Genomic DNA, 12,658 nt, shown 5'->3' on the forward strand with positions numbered 1-12,658 from the left:
GGTGTTAGATCTAGAATGACCTCCATTGCTGCTGTTGGACAGGTTCTCATGGCTCCTGTGATGCAAACGCATGCTAGTCTCTGGACTTTGCATAAGTTTAGCCTTGCCGTCCGTTGCTCTAGTTTTGTGTACCAGGCAACTGCTCCATAAGTAATCATGGGTCTTACTATCATGGTATACATCCAGCGCAAAATGTTAGGGGACCAGCCCCATCTATTTCCGGTCAGTCTTCTGCATATCATGAGAGCCTTTGCTGGTAGTGTTCTTAATATGCCTGTTCCACAGGAGTTTACTGTCCAGGGTTATTCCCAGGTATTTAACTTCCTGTGTTGGCAGTATTTCCTTTCCATCTAGTTGGATTCTTTTCAAGTTTTTCAGACTTCGCTTTCTGGTGAATGGCACTATCGCGGTTTTGTCTGAGTTGATACTCAGCCCGACAGTTCTACACCATCTCTCAGTGATACGGAGTCCTCTTTGGATAATATCACACAAGGTGCCTTCATGTTTCCCCCGAGCGATCATGACTATGTCATCTGCATACCCAATGCAGTGTATTCCCGCTAGAGTTAATTCGTCTAGTAGTTCATCCACCACCAAGCTCCACAGCAAAGGGGAGGTTACTCCACCTTGTGGAGTTCCTTGCGTTGTTTTAACAGCTACAGTTTTGGTACACAGCTACACAAATGTGTTACGCAGTAGTGAACCGCAGTAGTCTACTGGCAGCCAGACGGCCCGCACTCTGGCCAGGAGAGCATAGCAAAATATATATTAAAGAACAAGCTTTCTTAAAATTCTCGTTTTTTTGACGTTGCTAGCTCTTGTACTATTATATTTTTATTAAGGTTAGGTTAATCTTGTCAAAAAAGTAGCGCGAAAACGCTATAGTGAATCAGAGCGCCGTCGTACTATCGTATCAACGAATAACGGACGCATGAAAATCAAGCTTAAGTAAAAAAAAACTGTATTGTTAAGTTTATCTGTCAAAGGAAGAATGACATACAGCCAAGCATATCATTACTTGACAGATTTGATTTATTTAATTTTAAAAAATATATTTTTTTCGTATTTTCTTCTACGAATATTTTATATTGAATTGAAGAAAATAAAACACCCCGTAGATTAACGATAAATAAGTATTTATAGGCCGATGTGATCCGCTCAATTTTGTGTAATATTTGTAAGAGCCAAGAAATGGCTTTTTTATATAATAAAAAAAACCATTAGATCAAATTGTTTTTGTTCAATTTGGTTTTTCTTACTTTTCATATAAGTCGAGGTATGATCTGTAAAGTAAAGTCTGTTCTAATGAGTCTGTCAAAAAATGACAGTAAATATAGTTTAGTTGAGTTGTGTATTAAAATGACAGACCCAAGTGCTACTTTCATTGGTATCCTCTTTTTGAATAAGTTTTATACAATATGTTTTAAAAAAAAAACTATGACTATGAAATAAAGATCGCTGCCATTTTATATGTAAAATTATATGGAGAATGTCATTGATCGTTATTTCCAAGCCAACTGGACGCCGTTTTTTTTCGATCATACGGTATTATAGCATTCTATTACAAGTTTAATCAAAAAATAAGTTTGAATCGCTCTGTACATACGGCATGATCGAAAAAAAACGGCGTCCAGTTGGCTTGGAAATGACGATCGATGACATTGCTCATATAATTTTACATGTAACATGACAGCGATCTTCATTTCATAGCCATCGCTGACGCCGTTGTTTTTTCGATCATACGGCAAGTATTTTAAGGCGTTGTAGATCTGGATAAAAAAATTATATGGTATCATCGAAAAAAAAGAGCGTCCAGTTGGCTTAGATACTATGATTGATTACATTCCTATTTAATTTTACATATAAAATGACAGCGATCTTCATTTCACTTGGAGAAGAAGAAAGTATACACTTAATTTGATTGAAAATACCATATGATCGAAAAAAAAACGGCGTCAAAGACAGCTGGGCAATGACAATCGACGATAATTTTGGCGAGGTTAATCTCTAGACATCGTTTACTAAAAGTAAATAAATAAAAAAAATTACAACCTTCTTAAAGTCAAGTAATGAAGTCTAGGGCTTGACCTCGACAAAATTATCATCGATTATCATTCCTCAGCCGTCTTTGACGCCGTTTTTTTTTCTCGATCGTATGGTATTTTTATTATTTTAGGGAATATCTTGGGGATAATGAAAAGAAATTAGAAAGTGCCGTTTCAAACACTAGTAATTTTTATTTTATTCTTAAACATTAGTTTTTTTTAAGTTTAACAGAAATATATAGTTAAAATTTATTCTACCTACACAATATGTAACTACTATATGCCTTATCATATAGAACTTATCTGTATCTACAAGATATTTTTTTAAATAATTTTAACCAAAGTAGAAAATACAAATATAATATTTTTTTACATGAAAAAATTCTGCAAAATATATATTTTTTAGTAATAAAAATAAACCGGGGTAACTTTGAGGTTAGAACATGCTAAGGGACGGACTAAGTAATGAAAACAACAGAAAATTTAGTTATTAAATTTTTCTATGTCCAGCCTTTTTTTAAGAAAAATTTAAATACCCTAATTTGTGTTTCTTCAAGTGAAAAAAAGTATTTTTTTAGATTTTTCATTGTATCTCTGCTGTTTTACACTTAACATGTAACAAATATATTTTCTAAATTACCATAAAAACTAAAAATTACAACATATAATTTTTTTTTAAATAATACTCTTTGTCACTTGAAAAATTCTTGTTTTTAAGATTAGATTTTGAAACATCCTTTATATATTATGGAATATATAGTATCTCTTTATAATTAGTTATATTTTTAGTTACTATTTGTCTTTAAGTCTATGTCTGTTGACTAGAAGAAATGGGCTTCATCATTCAGTGATTGAAATCCTGCAAAAGAGAAAAAATCATTTATTTGTATTCAATGTGTCCAATTGTTGTGAAAAAAATCCATAATTGAGATTTTCGTCTCATCCTGTATATATCGAAAAGTTTTGTCTCACCCTGTATGTACCGAAAGCAATTGATCCTATTTTATTACGAATTAATTTTGAAGACAACAGCCAGAGATAATCAGTTTAGTGTAAAGTAAGCCATGGAAATAATTGAAAATTTGACAGGAATACAATACATATTAACATCATATTAAAAAAGAAATTTTGGTATTAACTACATTATTATATGATTTTAAAAACAAGAAAGGCTCTCTCTGAAGGCTCTTATTTGATAGTTTTCTAATTATTATTAAGAAAAATGTTTTTTTTTTAAGAAAGTCGCAAAAAATTAGGCGAAAAACTGGACCAGTCTATTTTGAATATTTTTGAGGGGAGGTAGGGTATATAAAGCGCTAATCGGCGATAATTATCGCAGTTTGCGCTGATTTTGTTAGAAGTTTGTTTAATTTTTTAAGTGTTCTATCAGTTTTCTTGTCGGTTTAAGTAAACTATTTCTGCAAAATTAGTGTTATATAGTGTTTTAAAGAAGAACAATACTTCCACGAGCATCTACAGGGCGTATAAAAAGGTAGGAGTACTATTTTTTCAATATTTTTCGATGAAAAAGTTGTCCATAAGCGCAAAACCTCTACAGAAGTTGTTTTTAGAAATAATAATAGCTGTTACGTAATTATTGACGATTTTTAAAAGTTATACAACGGCTATAGTGAGATTATTTTATAGAAAATTAGATTTTAGAGTTTTTAGTTGTTTCAATGTCGGTATTTTAACAAAAAAAACTTTTTAAGATTGCACAAAAATGGACGAGTCTATTTTTAGTATGTTTGAGGGAAGTTAGGATGAATAGCGCTATTGTCACAGATTGAGTTGATTTTTTTTACTTATTTATGTTTATATGTTTTTGATCAGTGTGTTGTTGGCTTAGTAATTAATTTCTAAAATCAGTGTTATACAGTGTTTTAAAGAAGAAAACTACTTTCCACGAGCATATACAGGGCGTAAGAAAAGGTAGGAATACTATTTTTTCAATATTTTTCAATGAAATAGTTGTCCATAAGCGCAAAATCACTATAGTAGTTCTTTTTTAGAAAAAATAAAAACTTATACATATTATTGACGGTTTTTAATATTAGTGATGCGTTTTGGAGCAAGTAATTTATTTTAAAGAAAATTAGATCTTCTAGTTGTGTCAGTGATTCGTGTATTTTAATAAAAAAAAAACTTTTTAATAAAATCGGACAAGTATGGACGAGTCTATTTTAATATTTTTGAGGGAAGTTCGGTATATATACGTACAGCAGTTTTTTGGCAGTTTGCGCTGATTTTTTAATTATATAATTTAAAAGCTTTTGATCACTGTTATTGACTTAGTACCTTTATTATACAGGGTGAATTTCAAATAGGTGCAAATATTTTCAGGGCTGGTAGATCTCGATGAAAGAAACATAATATTTTCTCTTTACTTTCTTTGAAAATTAAAAAAAATATTTTTTGCTTAAATTTTGAGAATCACTGCATCTTTTCTGGGTTTTCTTTATTGTAAATTTAATCTATTACGTAAGTTGAAACATTATAAAGAAATTATGTTTTTAACTAAAAACCCAAAAAAAATTTCAAAAAAATTCCAGACTTTTCAAAAAAAAAATTTTTGCGAAGAAAGCCGATTTTTTCGGGTTTGTGGGGTCGAAATATACTACCCCTGAAAATATTTACACTTATTTAAGATTCACCCTGTATGTGTACTTACAAAATAAATTCTTACGAGCTAAAATTGAACAACATTTACTGACTACTGTCAGCAGCTTCGTTCTGTTCAGTCAGCAACAACATCAGTTGGTTCCAGTCTAAGTCCTCGCCAAACCGTCCCGCAGACAGATCTGTCAAATAATTGTCAGGCAGTGTGACGTCATTCAAAGATTTCTTGCCCCTAGAAAACACGCAAAAATTTTTTTTAGTATACCATTTTTTAAAAATTTTGTAGAAATTGCAAAACATGTTTAAATCAATTTTGATTTACCTGACTCCGACAAATTTTCCCCTAAACTCATAAGGGTACTTTTTGCCCCTCATTCCAAAGAATCCAGAAGGTCGTTTTTTGCCACGCATTCCAAAAAAGCCGGCAGGTGCCCTTTTATCTTCAAAATACCCTGAGGAATTTTCAAAATCTTTTTTATCTAAAATAAAATAAAACTACTTTAATACATTCATTTAAAACATTTTTAAGTAACGTATTTTTGTGTATTTAAGTGTTCAATCGTGTTTATTTATGTACTAAAACGGGTCATACACGATGGAAAGTGTTGTACGTCAAGTTGTACGATGTAAAGTCGGTTCTAAAGATTTTTTTTAAATTTTTTTAATGTATTTAAAAGTATAATAACCTCTGGATGGTGCTAATCTGGTTAAAATGTCTTCAGAAGAATATCCAGGTTGTACGAAGTATTTTTTGCCTCTCATACCGAAGAAACCCATTTGTGCTCTCTTGGGATAATCGTCTAAAAATAAGAAATAGTATTATATGCACTGTTATTTATTTATTTGTTACTATTATTATTATTACTTCATATTTTTTACATATTCATTAATAATAAACCTCTACAAGGAATGTTGCTACAAATAACACTATCGATAATAATCTATACATCTTCGTTTACACTAAAATAAAATTACAAACATTAAATAAAAAAATTGTTGTTAAATTTCTGTTTTGGTTATACATTTGTGGTCCTGTGAAATGTGGCAACATTGCAAGATGCCCTATAAACTTTGTAGATAAAGATATGCCATAAAAGCTCCCATAGACTTTCAGTTCTTTAGTACAGGCTGATTGTGCAGGTCAGTTTGCGCAGTATAATCTGTACTACTGCGCAGTTTAATCTGTAATCTGTCACACACACACGCACGCAGTTTTATAGCACAGATTTGCCTTCAGTCTACAGTGAAATGAGTGACGCATCTACTAATAGTTTCAGCGCATTTTCTATGCGGTGAAAATAATTTTCGAGATATAGTTTTCTTGCATTCTGTGTGCATGTACCGTATGATCGAATAAAAACGACCTCAGCGATGGCTCTGAAATGACGATCAATGACATTTCCCATATAAATTTACATATAGAAAATAACAGCGGTCTTCGTTTCATAGCTATCGCTGACGCCGATTTTTTCGATCATACGCGGTATTTTCCTTGCCTACTTTGTTCATCTTCTCTAGGCATTCTTTGGCCAACTTCGAATTGATGGATACTGGTTGATCGGTTTTAAGGCTGCTTGACTATTATAGGCTAAGATGGCTATTGGTCTGTGCGATAAAACTGAGCGTCTGTGAGGACCTTTAGCCAAAAACCTACAGCATTTATCAACAAATATTTTTATATAATCTTATTTTATTGAGGTTAATTAATAGAATTTTTTGTGTTATTTTTCCAAAATCAACTTCATCTTCACAAAACTATCTCGCTGCGAACCTAAATTTTCGGTTGCGTTATCCTATTGCTAGAATTCTATCAGCATTTTGCTTGTTCCAGCCCTAATTAGCCCTGTGGCCTGTTTCACTCTAGATTATTTAAAACCATGTCGTTCCTTTGCCCTATTTACATTTCCTCTCGTTAACTGCATTAGCTAGCAAAAGGGCAATTTTTCCGGTTTGCCGTGGAAAATACAATTAAAGCTGAATAGGTAGCGAGAAGCCATAGATTTTGCAAACCAACCAAACCATTTTATTTAAGTTTAATTTTATAAAATTAAGTGGCTATCTGAAATAACTATAAAATCAAAATTTTTTATTGTAGGTATATGTATGTGTTGAGTATTAGATTTTTTTGCATTGTTGAAGTCTGCTCTCTCTCTCTCTCTCTCTTCGTTTAAAAATATACAGGGTGAGTATTAAATACGTGCGAATATTTTCAGGACTGGGAGATCTCGATAAAAGAGACATATTTTCTCTTTACCGTTTTTCAAACCAGTCCAAAATAACAGAATTATTTTACTTGAAAATTTCCAAAAAAAAACCGATTTTTTGCTAAAATTTTGAAAACCAATGAATCTCTACTGTGTTTTCTTTCTTGTAAATTTAATCTACGACCTATGTTGCCATATTATCAAGAAATTATGTTTTTTAACTAAAAAATAAAAAAAATTCAAAAAAATCGAATTTTCAATTTTTTTTCGCGAAAAAAAAAAGATATTTTGCTAAAATTTTGAAAACCAATGAATCTTTTCTGTGTTTTCTTTCTTGTAAATTTAATCTACTACCTATGTTGCCATCCCAAGCAGCATTTGGACGTCGGGACAACGTTGTGTCACGCGACCAAACGTCGGGGCGCAACGTCGGCACAACCTCGTGCCAACCCTAGTCTGCACTAGTTTGGAGAATAATTTTTGGGTCGAAACGACGTTGGATACCGACGTTGGCTAGAAGCCTAATTTAGTACAAACTGCAACGTTGTTTAAAATCCTAATTCACAGAAATACAAAACTAATATGGCGTCTAAGTCGCGTTTTATCCTAAATTGGGATAATTATAGTAAAAATATTATTTTTATGATTTAGTTAGAGACATATGTCAGATGGCAGTGAAGGAAAACAAAACAAAAATATTTAAGTGTGGAGGATGTTTGAAGATCATAATTATTGAAACACTTTAACCGACTCTGTAACTCGTTACCCAAGGCAAAAAAGTTAAACGCAAACAACTTTATTGATAAATGTATTGTTTCTACTTTGAAAAATACTAATGGGCCTTAAAATTAAAGAAGTTTTAAAATTTTTCTTGAATTTTTTTTTAGTAAAATGCAAATAATTTATTCGCAGTCGAAAAAATTGTTTCCGCGTGTTTTTTAGGGTCAAATATTTCAAGCTAATGTATTCAAAAAGCAGGAATTGCTATTTTAGGAACGAAACATTTACTTATTTAACAACATGGCGGCTTTCACTTTGTTGTTTTGGAGATTAAGATGGAGTAGTTCGAGTAGTCGCATACTGGACTAATAAAGTCGCAGTTCGGCCTTAACAGGTAGTATACTAGTCGCAAGATTGCCTAATTTAGTCATCCTAGAGTCTAGCTTGTGCCGCCCTCTATAATCTAAATAAACGAGGGAGTGGATAAACTATCGGTAATATATGTCAATGTATATTTAAATTTAGTTTTATATGTACCTTTCTTATGTCCCATTTTAATTAAGTTTTTTTTTATAAAAACAAAAGCAGCACTGAACTGTCTGACTGAACAGAACAATGAAGTGAAAATTTAAGATTTAAGGTTATGGTTCAATACAGTTGCAAAAAGGTAGTAACTCGACGTCCTACCAACGTAAGAATAAGGAAATCTAAACAACGTTGGAATTAGTAAAATAGACGACGTTTGCATAACGTTGGAATAGGTCCTGAAACTGACGTCGGAAAACTCTATATTGCCCAACGTTGTAACTACGTTGTCCGAATCACCTAAAGATCACTTAAGCAAAAAAGGTTAAAAGACAACGTTTATTCGACGTCGCAGAAGCTTCTACTTTGCTGTAGTACTAGTCCAACGTCGGTACAACGTTATAAAAACGTTTAAATTTATTTTAATACCCAAGGTAGAGAGCTAACTATTTTTTGTAACTAATCCAACGTTGTGTTTAGTAAACATGTGGTCGCAAGTCGTGAAAATGCTACTTGGGACCGTTTTTCAAACCAGTCCAAAATAACAGAATTATTTTACTTGAAAATTTCCAAAAAAAACGATTTTTTGCTAAAATTTTGAAAACCAATGAATCTCTTCTGTGTTTTCTTTCTTGTAAATTTAATCTACTACCTATGTTGCCATATTATCAAGAAATTATGTTTTTTAACTAAAAAATAAACAAAAATTCAAAAAAATTGAATTTTCAATTTTTTTTTCGAAATATACTACCCCTAAAAATATTGGCACTTATTTAAGACTCACTCTGTATAGAGGGTACAACAGTGCGTCGGGCATCTGTAGCTCCTATAATAAAAACTTAGGAATTTTGTTTAAATGCAAATCTAATGAAAATATTTTAACTTCTACAGGGTAGTTAAAAAAAGTATGAGTGGATATGGATTAAAGAGATAAATTAATAAAATCAATAAATAGAATCAATAAATTAAAAAAATTGAGCCTTTTTTGAATTATTTTTTTTTATTTACTATAGTTCGCTGTATTTACTTTCCTATCAAATGATACAGGGTGTTCAAAATTCCACTCAAAACTTTCTAAAATTTAAATAATTTTTCTTCGTTTTTTTTTTTAATGGAACACCCTGTATATTATTAAATTGATAATTAAAAATCAACATTTTTTGTATTTTAACTACTGTATTTACCTAAAACATAGTCAAAGTCGTCACTGGTCGCTTTTTTTCCTCTCATACCCACGAAACCCATAGGCGCGCGTTTAAATTCTTCCGGATAACTCCAGGGTTTTTTACCCCTCATTCCGAAAAAGCCTGATGGTGCTCTTTTTTCCAGGTAGTTTATCGATGAAGGGGGTTGAGTGTTCGGTCCATAGGAATCATAATTCTGAAAAAAAATGTTTTATTCTACAATAACAATATTGAGTCAGAGAAAGCCTCAAATACTAAACAATCGAAAAAAAACGGCGTCAGAGACGGCTGGGGAATGAAAATCGATGATAATTTTGGCGAGGTCAAGCCCTAGACGTCATTACTTGGCTCGTAAGTACTCTTCTTTATTTTTTAATGGCTCTTACTGTCAATTGGCTTTAAAAATATTGTAATTTATTTTTATATTGTGTAAAAATGATTAAAATTCTTACTTAGTTTAAAATTCGAGAAAAAAACAATTTCGGAAATAGATTGTTATGTCTGGAAACGTTCTATCCTTTTTTAAACTTTCTATAATTAGTGTTAATTTTTAGTAAATGCGTCTATAGAGATTGACCTCGCTAAAATTATCATCGATTTTCATTCCCCAGCCTAAGTTTCATCTTACGTGCTTTATGGTCAAAAATATGTGCGTGGACATTGTGAGAATATTTTTTTTATTAAACTGAGCCAAAAATCCTTTGTGACAAAACTACCACCAGTGCCAGCGGCATTTTATTTCATACTTAAAAGAAATAATATAATTTCTTTTCCAAAATATTTGTAAAGTTTTTGGACGTTTTTAAATTAGAATAAATAATTGTTTATGGAAAAAGGTCATAAAAAGGGGAAAATACAGAACAATAGTATGCCTATACAGTATAATTCAATAGGATAGTTGTTACAAGAGGACAATAATTGGTGATCGAAATATTGAGTTGTTAACTAATATATTGAAATCAAGTTCTATACAGTATTAGATATCTAACTTTACAAGATTTTACCCAAATTACTATTATAGAAAGTAGGTTAAAACAAAAAGTCTAAATATTTTGTTAAATAATACCTCCAACAGATAATAAATTTAATGAAAATGAAAAATAATTTATTAATTTTACAAGTAACTTGGATCAGTACAATTATTTGTTTAAAAATAGCATGGATAGTATTTAAATTAAAAAATTTGAAAAATGTACGTAGTCCACTTTAGTTCTCCCCACTCTCACTATCTTCTGAACTTTCCTCATCACTGACATTGATAAACATTTGGGGTACTTCTTCAATAATGACTTCCCTATCATACCAGTCTTCGATTAATTTTTCAGTGTGAACCACCTTAGCATGCCATATTTCTGGTGTACATTTCTCTAATGCTTTTCTCCACATATCTAGCACATTTTCATCTTTATGTCCATTTTCACCAATGTGGGCATTGTAAAAATATTTTGAATCTGCCCATATCATTTCAATTGCATTAAACTGGCAATGGTAAGGTGGTAATCTTAATACTTCATGACCATTTTCTTGTAATAATTTATCTATTTTATATTGTTTTGTTTTTTTGTGAATTTTTGCTATGCTTAATAGTTCAGGTTTAAACATTTTTTTATCATAAGGTATATTACTTTTCTCCAACCACTCAACAATTTCATATTTCTTCCATGAGGATGATGGCTGTCTCTCTAACTCAACAGAATGGTATGGAGCATTATCCATTACAATAAGGGAAGGTTCTTCTAAATTTGGGATGAGCTGGTTTTCTACCCACTTTGTAAACATTTCTGCATTCATTTCCCCATGATAATCCATTTTCTTAGATTTTGAAGCAAAAATTAAACCAGCATTTTTAACAAACCCTCCACAGTGTCCGGCATGCAATACAATGAAACGTTTGCCATCAAAACCACCTGGCTTACGAACACTCTTAACACTATCATCCTGCCATGATCTCATTTTACTGCCTTTGGAAAAGATCCACGTTTCATCTAAAAATACGAGTTGACGAGGAAATTGCGAATTTTTGTTTTCCATGTATTTTCTGAAAAAGGCTGCTCTCATAGAAGCTATATTGGATGTCTCCATTAATGCTCGTCTGTTATCATCCTTTTTGTATTTAAATCCCAAACTAAAAAGGAGTGTTCGAAGACTTCCATAACTTATGTCAACAATTTCTCTGCGACGCAACTCCTCGTTTAGTTTATTAATTGTAACTTGTTTCTCTGAAAATATAAATTTAGTAAAATAGTTCAGTAAAATAATATTGGTACTTACTTTGTGCATACAAGTCATACAGAATATTGCGAACCTCCATCTTCAAACCTTCATTCAAGTCTTGAGTTTTACATTTTTTTCGAGGTCTGTTCTTTCCCGGTGTTGAGGGTAGCTCATTTCGATCTTTAGACATTTTAATGCTTGAAACCGTTCTTAGACTGATCTTCAAGGCATCAGCAACTCTCTGTAAATTTATTAGTTAGGCACTTGTATTTTTATAAATCAAAATATATATTTACCTCTTGAACAGCATTCAGGGAAATTAGTGGCCCCTTATTCTCTTTTTCAGACGTAAAATAAGAGATAAGATTTCCAACAAGGATACGTGCTTGAGAATTTAAACGTTTTCCTGGCATTTCAATGTTAATGTTAAATTATATTAACGAATCACGAAAAATAAATTTTGGAAAGAACTGTTGTTAAATCACAAAAAGTTTTCACAAAAGCTAGTCGCAATAAACGATGTCCAAAGAAAATAAAGATACAAAACAACTTTCCCTAACTTTTTGACAAAATGACAAAATCATAAACATAAACACCGAATGACAAAAATGTCATGCATGGATGCTGCCAGGGTTTTACAGATGTACGCACGTCTCCACAAAATGTACTAAATTGTAGTACAAGTTACTTTTTTTAGGAAATTATAAAGGAAAAGCTGTCTTTTTTTTTAATAGGATGTAGTTCTTGGATCCCTTATAAAATAAAAACAAGAAATTATAATGCAAATGAAGTTAGTATGAAGTGAACACCAGTGTACCTTTATTAAAAAAATATACTAAATTTAGTACATTTCTTTTAAAACGAGAACCCGAAAATAAATAATCGATTTATTTTTGCGTTCGCCGGCATTGACTTTAAATGTTTAGAAAAGAAACTTGAGTGATCCTTGGCTAGGGGTTTTCCTTGTCTTACACATAACTTTAGCTCCGACCGTATGTCGGATAACTATGAAGACATACGTTCAGTATTTCTTCGAATTGTCTTGCTTAAGTTAGAAAGAGAGCGTATAAAAGGGAATTGATTTGATGTTAATCATAGTTTTGTGACGTGCACGCAAAGATCCGTTGACCCAACTGTAAACGATGAG

At 31.6% G+C, this 12,658-nt stretch overlaps 3 protein-coding genes across 7 annotated transcripts in view; 1 reads left to right on the top strand and 2 right to left on the bottom strand.

The window, feature by feature from the left end:
* Positions 1–2,214: 2,214 nt before the first annotated feature.
* The window catches only part of LOC115884290 (tachykinins), a 123,001-nt gene continuing 112,557 nt past the window's right edge, over positions 2,215–12,658 (bottom strand). For 2 of the 4 annotated variants that reach the window (XM_030902826.1, XM_030902827.1), the window contains 5 exons: positions 9,298–9,493; positions 5,351–5,464; positions 4,987–5,143; positions 4,717–4,896; positions 2,215–2,904 (listed from right to left, as the gene is read on the bottom strand). In XM_030902826.1, coding sequence (XP_030758686.1) covers positions 4,752–4,896; positions 4,987–5,143; positions 5,351–5,464; positions 9,298–9,493 — 612 coding nt within the window. In that variant the 3' untranslated portion in view covers positions 2,215–2,904; positions 4,717–4,751. The remainder of the gene's footprint in view (positions 2,905–4,716; positions 4,897–4,986; positions 5,144–5,350; positions 5,465–9,297; positions 9,494–12,658) is intronic. The other 2 variants (XM_030902829.1, XM_030902828.1) reach the window with 2 other exon arrangements.
* LOC115884291 (trypsin-like) overlaps positions 3,303–12,658 on the top strand; it is a 139,823-nt gene continuing 130,467 nt past the window's right edge. The window contains exon 1 of one of the 2 annotated variants that reach the window (XM_030902831.1): positions 3,303–3,977. The gene's annotated coding sequence lies outside the window, so the exon portion shown is untranslated. The remainder of the gene's footprint in view (positions 3,978–12,658) is intronic. The other variant, XM_030902830.1, reaches the window with a different exon arrangement.
* Positions 10,013–12,644, bottom strand: LOC115884288. The gene is made up of 3 exons (XM_030902824.1): positions 11,808–12,644; positions 11,569–11,752; positions 10,013–11,516 (listed from the first exon to the last, which is right to left on the bottom strand). Exons 1-3 carry the CDS (start codon positions 11,922–11,924, stop codon positions 10,504–10,506), a joined length of 1,314 nt encoding a protein of 437 aa, XP_030758684.1. The 5' UTR covers positions 11,925–12,644; the 3' UTR covers positions 10,013–10,503.

This window comes from Sitophilus oryzae, unplaced genomic scaffold (assembly GCF_002938485.1).
Source record: "Sitophilus oryzae breed Bouriz unplaced genomic scaffold, Soryzae_2.0 scaffold_227_pilon_pilon, whole genome shotgun sequence".
NCBI classification, from domain to species: Eukaryota; Metazoa; Arthropoda; class Insecta; order Coleoptera; family Curculionidae; genus Sitophilus; species Sitophilus oryzae.